This window comes from Aythya marila (assembly GCF_965140915.1).
Source record: "Aythya marila genome assembly, chromosome: 3".
NCBI classification, from domain to species: Eukaryota; Metazoa; Chordata; class Aves; order Anseriformes; family Anatidae; genus Aythya; species Aythya marila.
In genome coordinates, this window is record NC_139044.1 from 76,578,191 (window position 1) to 76,593,291 (window position 15,101).

Consider the following 15,101-nt stretch of genomic DNA (forward strand, 5'->3'; position numbering starts at 1 on the left):
CTGCATGAACTTGTAATGGAAGATCATCAGTTGCAGTATACTGTCATTACTCTACAGAAGATAGTTAATATTTATGTTAAAATGCCCTGAGTCACTATGCATTCAACAATCTCTTATGCTGTTTCAGAACCACCACGCACGTGTATAGAAAAACCACAGTAGTTCCAACTTTAACTCTGAACATCTTTGATTTTGTGGATTTAAATCAAGAAGTTGAAGATACTTTGATATTTCATCAGTTACCTGGGATGGAGCAAAACCAGCCATATGGAAGGCAGAGGAGACAAGTGGTAACTCAGCTTTCATCAACATCTCAACATAGTGTGCACTGCAGAAATAGACTGGATGGATGCCAGATTCCACTGTGGTAATAGGCAGGTGCACCTGATTAACAACAAAATTGGGGAAAATGATTATAGATCACAGAACTGTGTTACTTTAAAATACCTTTCTGAGAAAAATATATATACTTGTAACATAAGTCATCACAATTATTTTAGAGACAGGAAATAAAATAAGTGAATACGGAAAAAGATTGCATTGACATCTTAAAAACACGTAGTTAAACTAAAGAAAATCCAAAGCTAGAAACTGTTGTAAAACATATCTTAACTAATCCTTTACAATCTTAAGTCTTTATTGCATTTATGCTTTAATTCTCAAAGCAGGGAGGGAGAAAATGTTGCTGCATTTTAAACAAACAACAACAATTCATTTTTGTTGGATTTTTTTCCCTTTTACTGGTGGATAAAAAGTCGAACTTCTGCGGTATTTAAAGTTGTTTTCTAGGTGCATGTTTCTTTGCAGTACGTGTGGTGAGTATGAGAGAAATTTTGTTATGAGCTGCAAAAGAAACAGAGGTTATCATTATGGAAAGCTTTGGGTATCCGTGTTTGGTTTCTAGGTAATGAATCTTTGGCTTCGTGCTAGAAGGTTAGTGCACATCCTTGGGAATTTTCCACCTTCCTAAGGCAGTCTAATGCTTCCTAAAGCATTACAGTCTAATGGCTGGATAATTCCTCATTTATGTTTTGACATTTTATTTTAGTTTACATTGTGGAAATTATGCAAATAGGTTAATTATTTAGTTTTCTCTTTGTTTCTTCAAGATATATTGTGAAAGAGAAATCATTTAGGTATTTAGAATGGACATTAGTAATGCAGCAACTTTGCAATGCTGTCTAGCTCTTGTACGGAAGAAGACACTTAAATTCTCAGCACTGAGAATTTAGCACAATTATATTCACATAATGGAGCAAAATTTAATTGTGTTGGAACAGCCTTAGGGCTGGCCTTGGCGTTGTGAGTGGAGCAATACAATCATTGCTGGTGAAAAGACAGACCAACTCGTCTTAACAGAGGTTTGCATACAGAAGAGGCACAAAATCTAGATGGTGCATCCTATGCCCCAAAACTCTGTAGTAAAGACAACAGTTATTTGATAATTTGTGGTCAAAACATTCAAGACAATGTGAAAATGTATGAAGTCAAACTGAAAGATGAAAGATTTTTGTTTTACACTGATGATTCCACATGCAATCAAAGATGGAAATCATGCTGCCTATACTACAAACTTGATCAAAATACTAATTTCAAATTGCAAAGCATTCAGAATTTGGGCGTTCAGAATTCAGTAATAATTCTTCAAATTTAATAAATACATGTTAGTGCTTTTAACCATAAAACTGAGTTTTACTGAAAATCAGAAGGATAAACTTCACATTGTAATACTACTGCTACTAATAAAAGGTCTTGCATCAGAATTAGATGCCACTAACAAGGTTTATTTTACTGTCAGCTTTAAAACTTGGTAACATTGCCTTTACCATCAGTCTACCTGTTATTTCACTACTTTTAAACAACCATTTGAGCAAATCTGTATTTTTCTGGAAAAAAAAAAAAAATCAGGGTTATGCATTCAGTTAGAGGGCTTTAATGAAAACTTAATGCAATTTTTAAAAAGGGGGAAATTGATAACATGTATTTTAACTTTCAAAGTTGTCTTTCAGAAAGAATCAGCTTTTAAACTCTTACAGATACATGCAGTCTTTGTAGCCAGAGAAATGCTGAAACAAGAAGATGAGAAAATTGCTGAAGAAACGTTAGAGTCTTCTCCCTGTCCCCTGACATAATGAGGAACACAGAAGATGCAAACCAGTCATAGCCAGCATAGCGTCCCTGCAAGCAGTCTGCATTAAAAAGTTAAGGAACTTGGGCAAAAAACTTCTCTGCGCTGCCATGCAGGAATTGCAGCCTTCCTCACTCCCCAGGCCCGAACATACAGAGTTAAGAGCTTGTTTGTTATAGATGGGACAACGGAATATAGCTGCACAGAAAGCAGATTTCTAGAGACACACCTGTCTCTACAACTGAATTAAGAGAAACAATTTAAGCTGTTTTCCCTGTAGTCTACTCTTTTCCAGTCCATAAGCAAATGTTTCAAATCAGGAAAAAACAACAACAAAAAAACCTAGAGAAATATGTAAGTACAAAATATGTAAATACAAAACCCTCACACAAAAACAAGTGTGCCCACAGTACAGGAACAGAGGATGGTAGGGGAAGAGGAGGAAGACAAGAGTTGTGAAGATTATGGGGGGAAAAAAAAAGAAAAAGTAAAATAAAAGCTTTCAAAAAAGAATTAAAGTATATGCTGACTACCTGAAGTATATTTTAATAGAGATACATTAAGCCTAATGCTTGAAGAAAAAAGCTTATTGGAAACAGTTATCATTGCTATATTAAAAATATAGATATATAATGTTCCACAGTACGTATGTACTACATAACACATATGCAGTACATCTACATAGTACATAGCACCAGAACATTGATACTGCGGGAGTACCACAAATATTTATTAATGCTCAAAGGTATATTGCTTCAGACTCTTTAGCATATACAGCGATATGTGACCCTACACCAAAAAACTTTATGACAAAAATGAATGAGAAACAATTTTAACAAAATATGGAACAGAATGACAAATATTTTATGGAGTGCATTGTGTGTGCATTTTAACTTAACAAAATTTCAAAGAAAGTGCCTTTTTTTCTTCTTCTTTCAGGATATATTTACACGTATAACACCACCATCATAAACCCAAATTGAGGGCTCAAGTTCCACTAGCATTCTTAGGCCACACAATTTATGCAATCAAGAAGGATACGAAGTGAGGATACCACAGTTGTCTGCTGTTGTTTCAGAAATTGCTCACAATTCATTAAGACGAAGCACAGATCATTTTCAGCATGTTCTTTTAGCAAATTCAGGTATTTTCCATATCTAACACAAGAAATTAAAAACTGAAATTGCTTAAATACGTTAAAATAAATAAATAAAATAAAAATAAAAAGAAAGAATTCATACTTAATAGGCCTGTAAAAGTTAAGCAGTCATCACACTGAACATCAAAACCACAATGTTGTAGATATATAAAAAATGGTTTAATAAAAGCTATGTTTCTTCATTTGGGAATGGCAGACTATTATACTCAGTGTTACAATTTCTTACCCAAATTCCTTGTAGTTCAAAGTTTTAGCAACTGTGATGGGAAGGAACAAGGACTTTGTCTATGATACATGACTCATTTTCTTCACGTATGTTGTTTAGAATTCCAGCTAAGTATATTTTTATATGTAATTAAAGTATATTTTATATGTAACTATTGGCATCAGAATTCAAATATTAATGCTAAAGAAAACAATCTGTGGAAGTACAGACACATTAACTTTTCTTTCATCATAGCTCTGCAAATTATGAGCGAAATAAAATGTGTTAATGGCATATAACTAAGCTTAGCTAAACAGAACCATTTAGAGAAGTTATGTGAGAAGGAAAAGAAACATAACTCAGGATAATGTAATTTAAGTGGTAAATCTTACTAACAAGTTACAATTAGCCTTTGCAGCAATCAAGGACAATAACCTATATAATCTGTAAAGATAATTTAATTATGTACTAGTACCTTTTTCATTTTGAAATTTAGAATTCATTTTCTCAAAAGATTATCTTTAGATTTAGATGGCATAAAACACTGAGTTAATGGATTAAGTATCATTAAAGTCATTCCATGAAATCAAACAAATTCTAGAAATACACTAGGGAAATATTTTAATACCATGTACCTGACTGTCATTTCAACACCAAGCAGCTGCACAGATGAAAGGCGTTCCTTCTTCACATCTGCATCCATGGCTAAAACAAAAGAAAAATATAATAAAGTATTATGAAAAATATGATTTAAACTGAATACTAATGTAAAGTTTCCATGCACAGATACTAATTTTGGAGATCTGTTTCATATTTAAGTGAGTTTAGCAGTATTTGCAAAGAAACATCAAGAACCTGTATTCCTCATACACTTTTTTTTTTTAAATTAAAATCACTTTCTTTACAGGAAAATGTTCACTTTTAATATGGTTATCATTATCTTTAAAGCATGATGAGAACAAACATCATCTTCAGACCCATTTCTTGGCAGAGCTTCATTCCTTCTTGCCAAGAAATCAAAGCTGCATTTTCTGGTTTACTTTCTTCCATTCCAGTGGCCTTAAAGTCACCAAGCTGTAAAGCCAACCTTGCTAACAAAAATTCTATTTTGATATTAATCTCATTGAACATTTTATAATCGATTGTTTCTTAAATATCCTGTAGTTCCATATTTTTTCTTTCACACAGTAATATATACCACCATTCTTTTGCATTTATTTAAATGAGAAATCCAAGTTAGATAAACAAATTAATAAATCGTGAATTAAAACAACCCCGTTAGTAACATTTTCTCAACATGCTAAATTTTAAATGCAAAAGATGAAGTTCTGTCTATTTCGTGTTCTCATCTCATCTAAGATAACGACACCTCAAAAAAAAATTCACTACAGTAATACTATGAGCTAAAAGCTGAGGTCTTAAGCCTTTAATATACTTCTTTGAGACAAAGTGCTAATAAAAAAGAAAAAAAAATGAACTTAATTAAAAAATTGTCTAAAAAAGAAAGAAAGAAAGAAGAAGTGTCCTGCTCAGATGAGCTGTAGACTGAAATTATCTTGAATTTATTCAATAAACTGATGAGATTGAAATAGTAATCTCAAGTCAAAGCTTTTTTTTTTTTTTTCAACCCCAGAACAGAAGTTCAAGAAAAACAGTATTTGAAAGAATACATATAAAATCACAGGGCATTTCAGTTATAAAGCCCTGGAGATGCTTGAAACAGTTGCTAACTTTTTACAGCTACTGTTCCAAGCTACCTTTTTTCTCAAGCTGCAAATACCACCTAAACAGTGCATCCATTTCCAGGTTCCTATTTGCAATTGTGCAGGCCAGAGCTATACTGTAACATAGAAGCCATGTTAGAAGACAAGCCAAGGAGAATTTGAATGAGTTGACTAATGGTAACTAATGGTTAATTCAGTCCTGGCATGACTGTATATATTCAGTCCTGCATGACTGCAGGAGAGAAGGAAACAGCCTAACAATCTCTACACCAAGGAAGCTCTACTTCCTTTTCAAGATGAGCCTTGTGTGGGTGGAAATGCTGGAACTGCTCTCAGAGTCCAACAAGGGTGTCGTGAGAAACAGCCATATGACAGCACACCATCTGAACCAGTTTCCACTTTGTAACAGCTTACAGCAAGTACTGAATGCTTACTTCCTACCAACATTACAAGAACACAACTGATTTCATTCATTCTCATTGCCTTTTATTTTCTGGTATAATAATTCTTAGTTGCTGAAAAGGATCTTTTCCTTATCAGTTTTCCCTTTGATATTTTCCCCTGTATTATGAAAGAAGATAAAATTAACATAGAGTTTGGACCGAATAATTCTATATTATGCAGTATCTCATCAAGGCAAAAACTCTCACTTTCTTACACCAGTGTACTTGATATAATCATAGCTCTGTACACTACGCAGTTGAGTTACTACCAATCGACAACTCACACTATGAACACAGAAATTGAGGTTCCTTGTCAAAATTTTTGATTTCCATTTTGCTTTTCCAATTAACAAACCGGGAACACTAGGCGTTAGAAAACTACAAAGCCATTTAGAATACACAAAGGACCACTTCCTACTGATTAAAAACTGGACCTAGAAACCTTGAATGTTCCATTAAGCTAGTGAATTATTATTAAGAATAAGTTGGGTATGAAGATATTGCATATTGCAATCCATCGATAAAAAGCTTACTAGCAAGCTTGCAGTCGTATGTTGTGACTGTACTATTATAATGATGCTCATGACTCTGTGGATTTAGTACACAATTTGATATTCTACAAAACATATTTGACAATTATTTATCAATATACCTGAAAACTAACTGTCTTGAAAAGCAGAAGGCATTGATGGAACAATTTTCTAAACAAGAATGCCATTTACCCTCAAACAAATGGCAGAACACCTCTCTGAACTGTAAATTAGATAAGAACATGATACTGCGCTGTGACTATTATTAAACGGAATGAACAACATGCTTTAGTAACTTCCTTTTTATTTATCTAATAAAAGAAAAATCTATGTCAAATAGGCATTTTATACTTCTTATTTTAAAAATCAAAATATGGTAAAATGGAAATTAACCCAAATTGAAACTTGAAGGATGACTTGAAAGATATTCCACATGTTCCTTTAGGAGCTGTATAGACTTACAATTAAAATAATAATAGTTACAATGGGAAGATGACATTGTCTCTCATTCTAAAATACATATGACTCCACAGCAGTAGGTATGGACCACTTTAGGATGTAAACAATTCATTTTGTTTAACCCTGCAACTACTCTTTACATTAGCAACCTACCATGCACTCTTCTAAGAAGCTGATCATAAAAAAAAAATATATCAGTATGGCTGCTCTTAAAACAGGAAGGCATAATTTATGTTTTTGGAAGCCATAATTTAATACAATCTTATTAATTCAAAAGAGAAAAAGATTCCTTTGAAACATCAATGACTGCAAACTCTTAATTGCCAATAATGACTTTAAACATGAGAATATAAACACTACGTATGAAAAAATGTAGAATAATAAGTTTTTCTACAATAAGGAAGTACTTATTTTTATCATTTTGTGATCTTCCCTTATTTCCAACCTTTCCTTGTCTTCTTGTTTTATTGCAAATTCCTTTCCTTGGCTTTCATGCTTTCCCAAAAAGTTAGGGGAAGCAGGAAGAACAGGAAAAAGGGAAGACAAGGAGCAATTCTTTATGCAATCTCAGTGTTTTCTTGCTTTGAGGTTATGATTGATCAGTTGTACTATGGTTACGCCCATTTCAAGTGCTTCAATGCACAGCACTTTGCAAAAGTTTTGTAACATTCAGGAGCATAAAAACAGACATTCTGAAAAAGCACGACTTGCAAAGGCAAGTAAATAGTACTATTAAAGTCAATCTTTAGCTACAGATACTTCAGAGTGAGTTAAGTGGCACACACAATCCAATAGTATTCTTCCTGATCAGGCTAAACTTCAATGCATCAACTTTACGACTCATCTGAAAGGTTTTCTTATTCATTTTTCCTCTTACCACAAAGAAACTTTTATGTGGTTAAGTCAGAAAATGGGCTACATTGCATTCACAATGAAGCGACTGGATGCCAAGCTGAAACAGCTTTACAGTACATTTCATACAACTTGTATGGTCTTTGGGTAATAATTTATTCCCATTTCACTGCTGTTATCCCAAAGAAACTATTGCCTTTCCTTTTGTGGTAAGTGGGAAAAATGACTAATGCTGTACTTACAGTATTGACTTACCTTTTTTCACTTGTTGATGTTCAGGCCAAATCTTTTTATGGTAACATAAATAACCTCCGCAAAATTCTAAATTTTAACTCAGTCTATTTTTAGGTAACAAATATTAGTTTTCTTTGTATAGATAGAAATTACATGGTTCCTTTAATCAAAGGTAAGTAAAAAAAATGCAAACAGCTACTGAATATCCCATGATGGTCAGAGGCACCTGCATAATTCTTGTATGAGCTTCAAGGAACTTTACAATACGTAGTTATTTTTCCTATCAGATCTCTAGTCTTTGGCTTTGTCCATAAAAACTAGAATTGTGAAACCGACCAAATCTTTTATTTAAATAAAAATCAGCTTTTCTTTTTATTTTTCTTCTTTAGTATGTGTCTAAACATTGGCACTGTAAAGGTACCCAAGGAGGCAGTATAAAACACTGTGTGATATCCTTATGAAAATTATCTATTTTAAAACATATTTTTTTGGAGTTGGGGAAGAGTGGAAATCATACTTTTATCACCATATTCTCTTCTGCCATTTTGCTACTGTTCTTTAATGAACATCAAAACATCATCTCCTCCAAAAAATTATCCATCTATAACGCTTCTGACAAGATTCTGACTGAATCTTGTATTCATTGTTTGAATTGTCTCTAAAAAAATCCCATTTCAAAGAAATATATTATTATTGTTGTTTTTAAACTGTGAATGAAGACAGACAATGGCTCCTCATCAGAGGTAAGTAAGTAATCTCAAGTGCAATTCTACTCTAATTGCTGAAAATATCTGCTAGGTCATCAGAAAGATTCCTCATCATAATAGAAGATCAAAATATTCGTATCTAGAACTTCTCTGAGTATTGGTCATCACAAATACTCAAGCTGTTTTTGGCAGCAACATCTTTAAGAATAAACTACATTTTCAGTCCAGTTACATAACAACTAGGAAAGGGCAAAATGCTTTTTGGTAATAGCACCTATCTTTAAAGAAATGCATCCAACAAATGATGCAGGAGGAAGGGATGAATGCCCCTCCTTCCGTCCTTCCCTCTCAGCCCAATTTGTGATGTAGTCCTGTATTTCTCATTCATTGCTCCCTCTAAGAAGCTTCCCATTGGCATTTTTAAAATTTCTGTTCATCACCCAATCCACCTGATCCTTAGTAGACTAAGCTTATTAAATGGTAGAAAGTTCCTACGAGATTTTGTTCATCTGGAGAACTGAGCCTCAACTAGAGAAGGAACAGAGCAGGATATTTCAATTTTATTCCTAAGGCCTGAATACCTGCGATTCTATTGCTTCAGCTGTTTCAGAGGTAGAGGTCAGTGGAAATAGAAAACTCAACTGCAAGGTCACCTGCACCAACAGAGCTACCCAAAAGAACAGTTAACCATGAGAGGTCATAGCATTCCTGAGTCTGGGAAGTTTGCAACACGTGGTGGAGACCATGACACTAGCATATTACAGAATCACAGAATGACCGAGGTTGGAAGGGAGCTCTGAAGATATCTAGTTCAACCCTCCCTGCTGAGCAGGATCACCTGGAGTACATTGTGCAGGACGACATCCAGGCGGATTTTCAATATCTTCAGAGGAGACTCCACAGCCTCTCTGGGCAACCTGCACCAGTGCTCTGTCACCCTCACGGTAAAGAAAAAGATAACACTACAAGTGGAGTTCTTTGAGAAATAGGCTTGCTGGAACCTTGAGAAAACTAATACATTTACAAAAAACATTTGTGTTTCAATGAACTGGAATTTGCTGGTAACAGGAAGATAAAGTAGCTATTTTAGTAACTTCATATCCCTAATGCATAACGCCAGTTTTACTGCTATAGCAAATTTCAATTCCTTGCCTCCTGCATCCTATTGCCATCCTATTGCCTCTGACAGCTAGGCATCAAGGATTGGCTTTCAATGTTCATATCTTTTTCAGAAGAAAGACAAATAAAAGCAAACTGTAAAGTATTAATCTTGGGAAAGGGGGTGGACAGAGTTCATTAACATTTAACATACGTACTGTATATTATTTTCCTCATCTGAATCCACATCACTGCAGTATCATTGCTGCTAGCAAAAAGTACACTTCAAGTAAGATTTGTATTACTGTTTATAATTAAGCACTGCAAATGCATAGTGGTTTATCAGTTATTTTTTCTTATCCCTTATCTTCAAAATGATAACAACCCAAACTAATTTGATTTTTCCATATTTGCAGATATTATAATAGACTGAAATCCTGAGGGATTCCACAGCAGATGGATGACTGTGTTATTCTAATTACAACTACCTACGGGTTTAGAAAGCTGTCATTTTTTTAAGATAATCTATTTCCCATTTCAAGGAACATGATAAACACTGAATATCTATACCCTATACTGGATCCAGTTTCATGAAAATTGTGGCTTCTCTTCATTAAGACTAAACATTAGTTAGAAATTGTTTCCCCAAATCCCGATTTATTGAAGATAGTGAATGGGGGACACATGCAATTGCAAAATGCATTTTTGGCTTACTTAGATATTGAGCTAGGAAGATGCATCCATTTCTCCCTTCTGTGCAAATACTGGAAGTGTAATACAGAGTTGTGGCCTCTCAGCACATTCCTTCTTCATAGGAATGCCACGCTGTATATTTTATTGGGTAAGAAAGAGTGAAATGAGTGTAAATTTAGCTATACAACTGATTCATACAGTCAAGCTTTTTTAATCTACCAGAGTGTTGTATAATCCTAGATTCAATTTTGGAATCATATTTTTGTTTCACCTTCTTGACAATCGGCATGAGTTTATTGGTCTTAGCTGGTTTTACTGGAAAATACTCATTGCTACACCTGTCTGAAAAATGTGTTACGAAATGTTATTAACTGACTTCCTGTAAAACATAAAATAAACCTTTGATGAATCACACCGTTTGACTGAGCAACACTTTTTCCTGGACTGGAGAACTCTTCACAAAAAGAGTGTGTGATGATGGCACTGTTGACCGGGGGGTAAAACATTAAGAGAATACCTGCCCTTTGCCTCCAGTTCACATCAGTGTCTTATCTCCAGACTACTGACAATCCTTCAGAAGGCCTCTCGCTATCCCATTTCTAACCTTATATTTATTAAGACAGGGCATATCAAAATTTGCAAAAGAAAATTGTTCATCATCCAACCTGATTTTTTTTTTTTTACTGTGAAAGTGTCATCTTTAATTTCTGATCTTAAATGTATTTACTCTAGCTTCAAACTCCTGTTATTTTATTTGGGTCACTTTAGGGTTTAATTTATCATCTAGTAGTTCTGAAGGAATAAGTTCGTCATAATCAGAGCAAATTAGTATAATTTAGAGAGAATGAGATATCTGATAAAACTAGTCATTTTAAATTATTTGGGAGATACAACAAATCTTCCTGTAGAAAAGCAGGAGGACTTTGCATACTGCTGAATTCTGAGATTCACTTTTTTTCTCTTTGCAGCTAAAGCAGTGAGGTCACAATGCATCATTGAACTTTTATTTGAGAACTGTATACATAAACTTCTTTAGAGAATTCATGTCCAATACTGCCTGTATAATTATGCATGAAAAAGTGATTCATAAAATACAGAAAGGAATATTATACAGACTGGACTGGTTTTCTGAAAAATATATTAAAAAAGAATTTTTAAAAATGGGTTGGTTTGTTGAAAACCTGTCCAGCCCAAGATTTTCAAGAGCTTTTAATTTGTTATATTTGTTTTGTCTCTGTATCTATCTTTTAAGAACAGAAAATCACAAGGTATAATTTCATGTATGTGATTGTCATACAATTTTCAATCTTGGTTTCTTTAAAGTTGGCGTTAAATTTTAGATGAACAGTATGTTATTGTTGACAGCTCCATCTGATCAATGGTTCATGTTGAAATCATAGGTTAATGAAGTAGAAGATTCAAGTTCAACCTTCCTGAACTTGTTTTAAATACTCATTTTGAACAATGGGTGGACAAGAGTGGATTGAAAATAAGGTTCTGCACTTCTAAGTGCAGAGGGTACAGATGTGTCCCTTCATTAGAGTTTTTCCACATTAGATGGGAACACTTAATGATTAAGTGTTGTGATTAAGAAACAGCACGAATGCTCTGCATTGCTGGGCAAGACATCCACTTGGAAGTTACAGAATCACAGAATCACAGAATTTCTAGGTTGGAAGAGACCTCAAGATCATCGAGTCCAACCTCTGACCTAACGCTAGCAGTCCCCACTAAACCATATCCCTAAGCTCTACATCTAAACGTCTTTTGAAGACTTCCAGGGATGGTGACTCCACCACTTCCCTGGGCAGCCTGTTCCAATGCCTCACAACCCTTTCAGTAAAGAAGTTCTTCCTAACATCTAACCTAAAACTCCCCTGGCTCAACTTAAGCCCATTCCCCCTCATCCTGTCACCAGGCACGTGGGAGAACAGGCCAACCCCCACCTCGCTACAGCCTCCCTTGAGGTACCCATAGAGAGCGATAAGGTCGCCCCTGAGACTCCTCTTCTCCAGGCTGAACAAGCCCAGCTCCCTCAGCCGCTCCTCGTAGGACTTGTTCTCCAGGCCCCTCACCAGCTTCGTCGCCCTTCTCTGCACAGTTGCACAGTTCCTCCTCTGTTCTTCTTTCAGTTAAGTTTTTGCCTTATTCAGATCAAATCAAACAGACAACATCTAACAGGAAGAACTTTTATAGTCTGTAGGCTGTACTATCCTCTAAAGAACCAAGAGATAGGCAGCCCCCACGGCAGGACAAGAAATTGCACCTGAGCCTTTAATATCATTGGAGATAGTACAATACCTTAAACTTTGACCCAAAAAGAAAAATGTACAGAGAGGAGCAAGTTGGGAAGTTGGGAAGTCTAGGTGTCAAAACTTTTAAGTTGTGAAGATGTTATACTTTTAACAGAGTAGCTGAAATAATGATTTGAATTGAGACAGATCTATGCAAATAGCAAGTTTTATGAGTCAATAGCAAGTTTTATGAGTCAATGAAAAATTTTTTGTTGCTCATTATGCCTCTTGAGAAGTCAAAAAGTAAGTAATAAACTGATGAAGGACAATAGGGTTTAGAAGAATCTTTCAGTACTGATCTTTTAAGGAGGAATAAAAAAATGACAGAACTGGCACTTAGCAACTCTCTTCCTTAAGCAAAGAGAAAGATTTTCAAATAAAATGCTCTGTTAAAGTATTCAGAAGATACTTGGCTAAATGGCAACACCACTACATAAAAGAAAGAGATCTAAATTACTAAAGGTGTTTTATGCTTTGAAATTTCAAAGGCATGTCTGAAGACATTATATTTTCATCCTATGGATGTGAGAACAAAATAGAAGTATAAATAATAGGTCCTCCCCAAAGATGGCTTGGGTCTCTAGAACTCCAAATAAGTAAACTACGACCTAGGAAAGAAGTCTTTACAGATATTAAAGAATGAAACTGCATTTTCCAGTAGTTATTAACTATGCTTTTGTATCTTCTGATTTTATAAGTAAACATATAAAAGTAAAACATATAAAACATATAAAAAGTAATATAAAACATATTACTTTACATTCAGAATAAATTAACTTTATCATTCCTCCTTTGTTCCTGGCTGTAAGCATGATATCTGTATGAAACTAACACTCAGATTGCTCTGCCAACAATAACAATTCTACTAATGCGATATAAATGGCATACTTAGGGGCTGATTACATAATAAAGGGTTTTCAAAAGGTACACCAGATTGCTTAAGCTTGTTTAAATATTTATGCCACCAGGTCTGCAAATCATCCTGAAATAGGTGTCAACAAATACTTTGAATGACACCCTTGCCTGTTCTTCATCTCCTTTCCACTGCACACTAGAAATGTGAAAATATCACTAATAATTGTCTGTACTGCTTCCTCAAGTACATCATCTTTTGCTCCAAACTGAGGTACATCAGTTAAGTAATGAATTTCTGAGTTGTTAAGGAAAATTTTCACCAATCCCCAAACCACTACAGAAATATTTAAAAGGAAGGTAATTTGAATATGAAGAGGCTTCACAGCAATAAATTATTAGGAAACTGACCTTTATAGCTTTCCATGCTGAAATAACAATCCAATCGGCTTTCAGAAAGATGTGACACGAACTTTTCAATTAATTCTGCCAAAACTGCAAAAAGAATAAAAATATTTAAATGTTAAAGGCAATGAACAAAGTGGGGAACTGTATTGCCTAACAAGATAACTAAAGCTATTTGAATTTCTGCATGTTTATTCATGTTTTTATGGGGGAACAATTCAAAGCATACTTAGTGCTTTTGCATTCCTACCACCATTCCTAGCTTAAATTAGATTTTAAATAGCTTTATTTAGAATATATTCAGTGTAAACTGAAAGAGAATTCCCTATTATCTTTGTATTACTTCAGAATTTGCTACATTATTTCAATATAAAATTACAATTAACTATAATTAAACTACAATATTTTATCTTTTTTTTTTTCTGTTTATGTAGACCAAAAAAAAACAAACAACAACAACAACAACAAAAAAATGCCAAGAAAAGTGAATAAAGTTTTAAGGGCTGTTTCCAACATGACCTATGACCCCAAAAGATAAAACCTATACACTTAACTATAAAAGCTATACACTGAAAGTTAAGTGAGTAGAGTATTTCCATTTGGAAAATCTGTAATATGATGGCTGGAATGTTGTTATTCAGTTCTTTCTGTGGAATTTTGAGTCTGCACATACTGCACAGAGAAGCCCAATGCTGAAATCTTGTCACTACATAAGAAATTACATATCCCACCTTAACAGAATGTTAGCCAGGAAGTTAGTGACAACTTTCAATGATCTTCAATTCTGCAAGTTTGAGGCTCCTGCAACTGAACACACTAGCACCCTACAGAGGTAAACTACAGGATACAAGGAAGTCTTTATAAATATTGCATGGAGGATATTGAGATTAGCCATATTAAGAACTTGATATAGCAATGATGAACATTTTTGATAAGTAAATGCTATTGTTATAATAAGCTGGTTTTAAAGAATAGCGATATAACTTTTTGCAGTAATGCAAAGCAAGGGAGCATTCTTACAGAGTAAAAAAGAGTTGGGATTTCCCGTTTTAAGTCTGCACTTTACAATTTCCTTGACATCACCTCAAATGCAACTCAACAGTGTTGAAGCTTCAGCACCTAGCCCCATAAAACTTCATGCATGCACAGGTCTTGTCATTTTTAAGCTGAATAATTCCGATAAAATATTTTAGCATGTAGCTGTATGTACAGTCATAGCAACACAAGCGAAGCATAACAATCTGTGGTGGAGATGGCAACGGAGAAAAGCAGAAAACTGTTGGTAGGAAAACTGACAGAGAAGGAGTGCAAGCTTGCA

General features: G+C 34.4%; 1 protein-coding gene across 8 annotated transcripts in view; it reads right to left on the reverse strand.

Annotated features, from left to right (window-relative positions):
* Positions 1–15,101, reverse strand: part of TBC1D32 (TBC1 domain family member 32) — an 81,852-nt gene that overhangs the window by 4,625 nt on the left and 62,126 nt on the right. For 6 of the 8 annotated variants that reach the window (XR_014317140.1, XM_082756353.1, XM_082756354.1 and 3 more), the window contains 5 exons: positions 13,790–13,873; positions 4,128–4,197; positions 3,170–3,285; positions 2,035–2,189; positions 244–384 (listed from right to left, as the gene is read on the reverse strand). Coding sequence is in view for 5 of the 8 variants with exons in the window: in XM_082756353.1 (XP_082612479.1) it covers positions 244–384; positions 2,035–2,189; positions 3,170–3,285; positions 4,128–4,197; positions 13,790–13,873 (566 nt within the window). In the remaining 3 variants the exon portion in view is untranslated. The remainder of the gene's footprint in view (positions 1–243; positions 385–2,034; positions 2,190–3,169; positions 3,286–4,127; positions 4,198–13,789; positions 13,874–15,101) is intronic. The other 2 variants (XR_014317141.1, XR_014317142.1) reach the window with 1 other exon arrangement.